This window comes from Megalopta genalis, chromosome 6, assembly GCF_051020955.1.
Source record: "Megalopta genalis isolate 19385.01 chromosome 6, iyMegGena1_principal, whole genome shotgun sequence".
NCBI classification, from domain to species: domain Eukaryota; kingdom Metazoa; phylum Arthropoda; class Insecta; order Hymenoptera; family Halictidae; genus Megalopta; species Megalopta genalis.
In genome coordinates this window covers 24,210,256-24,220,273 of record NC_135018.1, presented here as the reverse complement: position 1 = coordinate 24,220,273, position 10,018 = coordinate 24,210,256, and the positions used below count along the sequence as shown (strand labels likewise).

Here is a 10,018-nt window from a genome sequence, read left to right as displayed (position 1 = left end):
ATGGCTCCCCCAGTTAACAACCAAAGATTAGTCGATAAACTAAACATCGTTTCGGTAAATGTAAGCTCCATAATCACCAACGAAAGACGAGCGACTTTAACAGACTTTTTGACATTACACGCCCCTGATATAACACTACTCTGCGAAACAAAACTTAGTCCTAGCCATAAGCTATTTTTTAAAGATTACAACTTAATAAGGACAGACAGACCAAACTCTAAGCAGGGTGGGGGAACGGCTATTTTAATTCGCAATAGTTTCAAATACAAGACAAGAAACATACGCACAGACAACGCAAATCCATGTCTTGAATTCACGATAATAGAAATTAGTTTACCCGATAACCATAAATTATTACTTATAGCAGGCTACGCAACAAGTAACTGCAAGAAAGAATTCATGCAGGATCTCAAATGCCTTTTCCAGAAGCTAAAACTGGAACAAACAAAAAACTTATATCTCCTTGCAGGTGACCTCAACGCAAAACACACTGCATGGGGTAACACTCTAAATAACAGTAGAGGTACATCACTACACTTGTGGAACATAGAAAATCAAATTACATATAGAACATCACTGTACAGTACCGAATCCCCATCTTATCCCAAAAGCAACTCCTATATTGACTTATGCTTAGCCGACAACAGAATTAAATTCCACAATACAGAATCGGGAAAAATAAAATGCATAGAATACGATAGCGACCATAAAGCACTGCAAATGACCATCTCTGTAGATACAATGCCGTTACTTCTGCTAGACATAGATGTTCCAATCAAAAAAAATAATTACAACAAAGCCGACTGGCCACTGTTCGAAAAACATCTGGAAGATAAGCACGAAGAATTCACCATTCCTAACGACAGAAACCTTTCAACAAATGAAATAGACGACTACCTAATCCAAATAAACGAGCACATAATAGAAGCAATAAATAATACCGTACCAAAATACAATCACAACCAGAACTCGACGGACAAGTACATTACGCCTAACATAGACAGACTCCGCAAAGACAAAAGTTACCTAATCACACAAATAAATAACATTAAGAGAAATAACACTCTATCGTACCATGACCAAATAACCGTAAAAGCGTTAAATAAACTACTAAAGAAAGTGAGACATAAAATAGAATTAGCCTTCTATCAATCAGTCAGCAACCATTGGAAACAAAAAATATCCAACGTAGCAAAAATAGAACCTAAAAAACGATTCCCAGAAATTAAGAGTATATTCAGACAGAAAGCATACGACACAATAGATACACTAAAGATACTACAAAACTTATCACCCTTGTTACACGATGCAGAAATAGATAGTGATACTCTAGAAAAAGACAGCGACAACAATTTTATAATCCACGACACCACAGATAAATTAAACATACTAGGTACTCATTTCCAGCAGGTACACACCCAAAACGAACACATGGAAAAAACACAACACACCAATATCATAACCCAAAAAATTAGAGTTCTTAGAGAGAAAATTGAGTCGGACAAAAGAAATCACAACAGCATCTGTCAATTCTCAAACCAAAACAAATCAAGCAATCCCAATAAACCCAACATTCCCGAAAACTATTTCACAAACGTCCTAAGCCTTCACAATATATTCCGAAAATTAAACGGCAAAAAATCATCCAGCTTTGACGAAATCCCAAATATAGTCTTAAAAAAATTACCCGAACGATACACATATTACTATACAATCTTATTTAATAACTGCCTAAACCTATCATACTTTCCTTTGAACTGGAAAACGGCAAAATTAATAACTATTAAAAAAAGAGACAAGGAAGGTAGCAATTTATCGAGCTACAGGCCCATCAGTCTACTTCCAAATATTAGCAAAGTGTTCGAAATAATCATCAACAATGTAATCAATAGCCACTCAATAGACACTGCACTATACACGCTATAACAAAATTCACCTCAGACATTTGCTGGGCTAGAAATGCAGGCAATTGCGTAGGCGCCATGTTTCATAGATCTGGAAAAGGCATTTGACACTGTCTGGCTCGAAGGGCTGTTTTTCAAACTGTTAAAAAAACAATTGCCCATACATTTAATAAAAATGCTATGGGATATGTTGCACGGCAAACGTTTCTTTACTACCGAAGGAAACCAAAAATCCACAAAAAAATTCTCCATTAACAATGGCCTACAACAAGGAACAGTTAACTCCCCCATCCTGTTCAACATCTACATGAGCGACATGCTCAAAATGTTCGGACTAAACAACACAGACGCCACAAACGATAAATCCGCAATAGCGTTCGCTGACGACCTCCTAATATACATAAATCACAGCAAACCCTCCCAAATCCAAATAGATCTGCAAGCGTTATACGAAAAAATAGAAAACTACTTTCAAACATGGAAACTAAAAATAAACCCACAAAAGTGCGAAGCAATCCTGTTTAGGCCTTACATTTCAAAAATATCAGACGCTAACAATGACGTGAGGAAACACGGAAGAAAATTTTCAATACACACGACGGACCGACCAGACGAACAAATCCTACACAAAGACACAGTACGTTATCTGGGGGTATTTTTAGACTTCAAATTAAATTATTGCGACCACATACAAATTCAAATAAAAAAAGCCAGCAAAGCCTTCATGTCGCACAAAAAACTTTTCTATTCCAAATACCTACACAAATCCGTAAAAATACTCTGCTACAAAACACTTGTCAGACCAATCCTAACATATGGCTGTCAAATTTGGTTTAATATCAGTGCAAGCACCATGGAGAAACTTAGACTATTCGAAAGGAAATGCATCCGGGCTTGCCTAGACAAATACAGGTCACCCCAATCAAATTACACCAAATTAATAGCGAATCACACACTTTACGAAGAAGCCAAAATCATTCGAATTGACTTATTTATAAAAAAATTAATTAGAGATCATTGGAGAAAAGTTAACACTGTAACCACCAACTCCCTCATATCACATTCATTATATCCAAACCCACTATATTTCCATAAAACACTACAAACCGGCTATATACCACCCGAAGCCTTCATATACCTGGACGGATCGGGACTCATTCAAAACAAAAACAAGCTACCCGTAATATATCACTACAACAGAAAAACATTTGAGAAAACAATACCATACAATAGCGACCTACAGAATGACGACAAAAACCTAAGATTCATGTACAAATTATCAGCAATAGACTTAAAAAAAGAAAATATACCAAAGAAAAAAATACACTAGTGGCTGTGAATAAAGTATAAGATAAACTCGTCTCAAGTAATTAGTCTTAAGGTATGTGAAATGAGTGAGAATGTAGAATGTAATGTACGGAATGTATAAAAAAAAAAAATTTTTACTTTTTATTATTATAGAAAATGTATATTGCTAAGATAGGCTAAGATAGACTAAGTACGCGTTGTATATAACAATAATAAGAGAATTTAAAGATAACTTAGATATGTAGGAATAATAAAAACATAAGAGCGTGTCCGACTCCTCGATAGTATAGTGGTTAGTATCCCAATCGCTCGCCAACCCTCGAAGGAGTCGGACGTACCCTTACGATCGCTCCTCAGGTACTCCGAGGATACCTCCACGCAACATAGACAAAATTGCAGAGACGTACAGTTGCCTTCACGCTGAAAAGTGCCTAGATTCAGTGCATGCAAATTATTGTTATTAAAAATACAATACAATACATAACATAAAATAGAAAGTGAAGAAGACGCACAAGGGGCCGCGGGCGCCAGCCACACTCAACCAAAATTGGAAAACAACAAGATAGATGAAATAATAAAAGCCATAAAAAAGAAGGCAGTGCCGCTCGACGAAAGTGAAATATTAGTGCAAGTGAACAGACTATCGAAATCGGGCGACAATGTGAAACGGCTTGATCACAAGCCGAACTTGAACGTCTGTAAAAGAAAGAACAGCGACAGTGAAGTGACGCCCGCAACAATGGCAAAGACAAAAGTGAAACCGACTCCATCACCTGACAGACCCTCCTATGAAGATCTAGTCAAAATGATAAACAATCTAAACAACACGATCGAAAAATTATCTCAACAGTTGGAGGAGGAACGGAGAAAAAAAATCTTCAGGGAACCCACAACTGTCCCACGAAGCGAAACACCATCCAACATTGACCATGCGACGAAAGTTTCCACGGTCAAGAGGAAAAACGTTCCGCCAACACCATCTCTACCAACCCCTCAGCCAGCAGGTAAAGCCATAAAGGCCGAAACAACGGCGTCGCTGTCAACCCAGGACCCACTCCCAACACCAAAAAAACCCAGGTTTGGAAATGAGGCAGCCGTATCTTGCCAAAAACAAAAAGCTTCAAAATCTCCCCCAATAATTGTATACAATAACACGGTAAAAACAACATTAAATATAATGAAAAAGGTCGAACAAAACTTCAGCATAAAAAAAATTAACGACGCGAAACATATAATACACACCTCCAGCCAAGAAAATTACAAACTAGCTTGTAACACACTAAAAACAAACAATATTGAATATTTCACATACACCCCCAAACATGAAAAACCAATTTCAATTCTCCTAAAAAACCTAGAAGGCGATTTTGACACAGATGTAGTCCTCGAAGACCTCAAAAATAAAAACATCGATAACATAGATTTCAAATCGGTCAAAAAATTCCACACGCAACGTTCATTAAAAGAAGGGAGAAGTCTTCCCATCTATATCGTGCAAATATCGCAAAACAGCGTAGTAAACAATTTAAAAAATATAAAAACAGTATTGCACTCCATAATATCTTGGGAGAAATTAATAAAAAAAGAACGCATCCAATGCAAAAGATGCCAACGCATCGGCCACGTTGCATCAAACTGCAACCTTAATTATAGATGCGTAAAATGCAACACGCCACACAATCCAGGAGAATGCCCGCGATCGAACACCGATTTTAACGCACAGATCGAAGAGTCCAAACCCTATTGCATCAATTGCAAGCAATTCGGACACCCCGCCTCGTACAGAGGATGCCCTAAACTAAAAGAAATAAAACAAAAAATCGAAGAACGTAAACTACAATCAGAAGCAGAAACCCTCAAGAAAATAAAATCTTATAATAATACGGTAAAAAGCCACATATCCTATAGTTCTGTAACCGCAAACCGACCCGAGATAACCTCACAACCAAGACAGTTTAATCAAACAGTAACGAAACAGCCACCTATAAACGAAACACACAAACCCTCGTTTCTAGAAGAAATCAAGGCAATAATCACTGCCACCATAAGCTCCCAACTCTCCTCCCTTAGAGAGAGTATCATGTCCAACGAGACCAAAATAAACATTATAGCTAACGCCTTAGAAATAGAACTTTAATCCAATGGCTCCCGACACCCGCATAAATATAGCCAACAAATTAATCGTAAACGAACTACACATAATCCAAATAAATGTAAACTCCATCATAACCAATGAACGAAGAGTCACTCTCCTGGATTGCCTAAAAAAGCACAAACCAGACATAGTCTTACTCTCAGAAACAAAATTAAATCCGATTCATAAAATCAACTTCAAGGACTACAACTTTGTCAGGCGCGACAGAATAAATTCTAAACAAGCAGGAGGTACAGGAATATTGATCCGAAAAGATGTAAAATTCAAAAATATCCAGCTAAACAGTGTCAAAAACAGTACTTGTCTAGAATCCACTGCAATAGAAATTAAATTTCAAAACAATTGCAAGCTATATCTCATAGCGAGCTATGCCACCAACAACTGTAAAAAAGAATTCATGCTAGAACTCAGAGCCCTTTTCGACTCATTAGAATTATACAAAGCCAACACTTTCTACCTGCTAGCCGGCGACCTTAACGCCAAACACCATTCATGGGGAAACCCCATCAACAACGCACTAGGAATTTCATTAAACAAATGGCTCCTCGAAAACCAAATTACATACAAAACGACTCTACACAGTACTGCAGTACCTTCTTTTCCGAAAAGCGGTGCGTTTATAGACCTTTGTCTAGCGGATAATAGAATTAAATTCCATAAAACACCCGGTCCCAACCTCTTACACTCATTTAAGTACGATAGCGACCATAGAGCCTCTAAAATGATTATATCCATCCCTTCAACTAGTCATTTCATATTCGACGAAATAACCCCAATCATAAAATACAACTACAACAAAGCTGACTGGCTAAAATACAAGACGTTTCTAATCGAGAACGACGACACAGACATCCCCGATAATAAAAACCTTTCCATGAAAGAAATAGAAGACTATATTAACAAACTCAACACCAACATCCTAAAAGCAATAAACGTAGCTGTACCACAAACTAACAACAATTTCAATTCAACAGACAAATACATCACACCAGAGATCAAACGACTCAGAACACAAAAAAGCAAACTCATCACACAAATTAACAGATTAAAAAACCTCCGTAATTATACCCCAACAAACGACCCAATAATAGAAGCCCTGCAGAGAAAATTAAAAACAATTAGATATGAGATCAAGAAAGCTTTTCAAGAGGCAGTAAGCAATCACTGGGAAAATAAAATTAGAAAAATCTCTCTCCGTCAACAAGAAGAACTTTTCCCTTCAATCAATAGTATATTCCGCCACAAAGATAGCAATAACATCGACACACTCCGAATCCCTTCGTCAAAGACTGCCATTCTTGAAAAAGCAAATCTAGATATCAATCTCCTCGTAAAAGACACAAACACAAACACCATCTCAATAACAGACATCCAAAACAAACTAGATGTTATAGGAGCACATTTTGAGTCAGTCCACTCCCAAAATAGCCACATGGGCAAAACACAATTATCCAATATTATACACAACAAAATAGACGCACTACGATCAGACATTCAACAGGACAGAGAAAATGATAAAACCATATGCACATTCACGGACGACAACAAAGCCAGCAACCCGAAAGCCACACACATCCCTCCCAACTACTTCACTTCCCACATCCAACTAGAGAAAACATTCCGCAATCTGAACAACAAAAAATCCTCGAGCTTTGATGGTATACCAAACATAGCTCTAAAACACCTGCCTAGACCATACATATATCACTATAGCATAATCTTCAATAATTGCCTGAATTCTCACCACTTCCCCGCAACCTGGAAAACAGCCAAATTAATTACAATTAAAAAGAAAGGCAAAGACAGTAGCGACCCTAATAGCTACCGTCCAATCAGTCTCCTCCCTAATATCAGTAAAGTATTCGAAACAATTGTAAATGACGCGATCGTTAACTTCTGCAACTCCAGAAACATCATCCCAGAATCTCAATTTGGCTTCCGTCACAAACACTCCACCATCCATGCAATTACCAAATTCACCTCCGATATCTGCTGGGCCAGAAATGCAGGCGACTGCATAGGAGCCGTGCTCATAGATTTAGAGAAAGCCTTTGACACTGTCTGGCTGGACGGACTTTTCTTTAAACTACTAAAGAAAGAATTTCCCATACATCTAATTAAAATCATCTGGAGCATGCTGCACGATAAAAAGTTTTATGCAATAAACGGTCAATACAAATCAAGCAAAAGCTTCAATATCGTTAACGGCCTGCAACAAGGCACAGTAAACTCTCCTGTCTTGTTTAATATATTCATTAGCGACCTATTACAAATGTATGGCCTAGATAGCGACAACTCTAAAGGGGCGATTGCCTTTGCGGACGATATCCTAGTCTACACACGCGACCGAACTACAGGAATCGTTCAATAAAATTCAAGATTATTTCCACACATGGAAACTAAAACTAAACATTAATAAATGCAAAACAATTCTCTTCAGGCCGTATATCTCAAAAATCTCCGACGCCAACCATGATGTACGAAAACATCACAAAAACTTTCACATCCTTGACAAACACAATCCAAACGTCAAAATCCCTCACAAAGAGATTGTGCGCTATCTAGGCATACATCTAGATTTCAAACTAAACTTCAATCAACACATAGAAACACAAATTAACAAAGCACAAAAAGCATTTTTCTCCCTCAAAAGATTATTTTATTCGAAAGACCTCAATAAAACGGTAAAAATCCTCTGCTACAAATTATTCATACGACCGATCCTAACATACGGCTGCCCCATCTGGTTTAACATCAGCGCTGGAACCATGGAAAAATTACGGATCTTCGAGCGGAGATGCCTGAGAGCCTGCCTCAATAAATACCGGACACCCGAATCCAACTTCACAAAGAAGATCAAAAACCACAAACTTTACGCGGACGCCAAACTCATCAGAATAGACCTGTTCATCCTCAAACTAATCAGGAACCACTGGGTCAACACTCGCAACATAAACTCCAACAGTCTCATTTTCGCCTCCACATATCCAAACCCAATGTATTTCACCGAAACAATGAAAACTGGCTACACCCCCCCCCCCCCTGAATCCTTCATCTATTTGGACAGTGAGGGCTACATACAAAATTCGAACAATGTACCAATAATTTACCACGCCTACAGAAGAACATTCGACAAACACATCAAGTACAACAAAAACATCAAGATGGACGACCCAAACATACGTTTCAATTATAAATTATCCACAATAGACCTAAGGGACAAACATCGTCATCAGAACACCAACACATATTGGTGGCTATAACAACACCTAAACATAAATCCGGCGCATCTACACCCGATTAAAATCCTCCGATATTAATATGCAATAAACGAAATTTAGCAAGTGTCCGCCTCCTCGATAGTATAACGGTCAGTATTCCCAGTTCGACTCCGACCGTCGTAGGAGTAGGACGTGCCCCTCGAGCAGGTCAAAAAGACAGCCGAAGGACGCTACAAGCAACGATGCGCTACAGTGAGTACACGAAATATACGGCATACCCAGCAAAAAGCATAGTGGAAATTGTATGCAATAGTATACAAAGCAAATAAAAAGTGAGTGCCAATAGTTTAATAACCCCAAAAGGGGTTCCACCAGCGGAGGAACATGTGACAGAATGTGCACGGACCCCAGTTAGAAGTGATTCCACGGATAATGTGAAAAAAAATGCAATCTTAAATTTAATTGCTAACCACGATTACGCAGATATAAGTAAATTAATACGTAATCAACAAATTAAAGACATTATAAAAGGAAAAAAACAAACAAAAAGGCTGAATCCATCGCCTACAATAGTGCCAAGAAGATTAGAAAGAGGAAGCATCACAACACCTAATACAAATATGAAGCAAACAAATCAAAAAAAATTCAAAAAGAAGACAGTAAAACTACAGGAAATCCATCATACGAAGAACTAATAAAAGAAAATAGAAACCTCACCATGTTAGTGGAAAAACTAACGAAACAGCTGGAAAAAATTTCCATGCCGACACCACCACGGACCCAGGTAGAGACAGACGGGCCAGAAAAAATGGAAATCGCCTGCGAAGACCTCACGGAGATACCCGAGAAGGACAATTGGACGAGAGTGGCCTCAAGGAGAGGCAAGCAAGTGGCAGAGGCGGCAAATACGGCCGACAGCCGACACCGACCAGGACCCAGCAGTGCCGCCACTCAGCCGGGCCCACCTCATCGCACCCCTATGAAGGCGTCGAGTGCAACATGCGCGGCAACGGGTGGCAGCATCCACACGGCCTCGCGCGGACCGACCGATCGCACTCAAAGGGCAGGTACAAAAACACAAAAAACGCAATTCGGAAATCCAAAGACACTCACAGACACAGACAATAGCATTAGACAGAAACCCCCACCAATCATTTTGCACACAGACACAAACAAAGAAATAGTAAACCTATTAAAACAAAAAATTAGCGACTTTCACATTAAACGAATAAACAACAACAAACAAATACTCCAAACATACACAATAGAGAACCATAAAATAGCCTGCACAACTATCAAACAGAACAACATAAAATTCTTCACATACACCCCAAAATCCGAAAAGAACATAACGGTTTTGTTGAAAAATTTAGAAGGACACTTCGAAACGCAAGAAGTGCTAGAAGCTCTTAGAGCAAAACAGATCGAAC

General features: G+C 38.5%; 1 protein-coding gene across 1 annotated transcript; it reads left to right on the top strand.

Annotated features, from left to right (window-relative positions):
• On the top strand, positions 1-3,234 carry LOC143259674 (uncharacterized). The gene is made up of 2 exons (XM_076522935.1): positions 1-1,393; positions 1,994-3,234. The coding sequence occupies exons 1-2, from the start codon at positions 1-3 to the stop codon at positions 3,232-3,234; spliced, it is 2,634 nt and encodes an 877-aa protein (XP_076379050.1).
• The last annotated feature ends 6,784 nt before the right edge of the window (positions 3,235-10,018 follow it).

Excerpts from the sequence above, each read along its gene's own strand:
- LOC143259674 (XM_076522935.1), top strand. The coding sequence starts at position 1 with ATGGCTCCCCCAGTTAACAACCAAAGATTAGTCGATAAACTAAACATC. Across the intron at positions 1,394-1,993 it reads AGATAAATTAAACATACTAG|ATCTGGAAAAGGCATTTGAC; the intron begins GTACTCATTTCC and ends CATGTTTCATAG.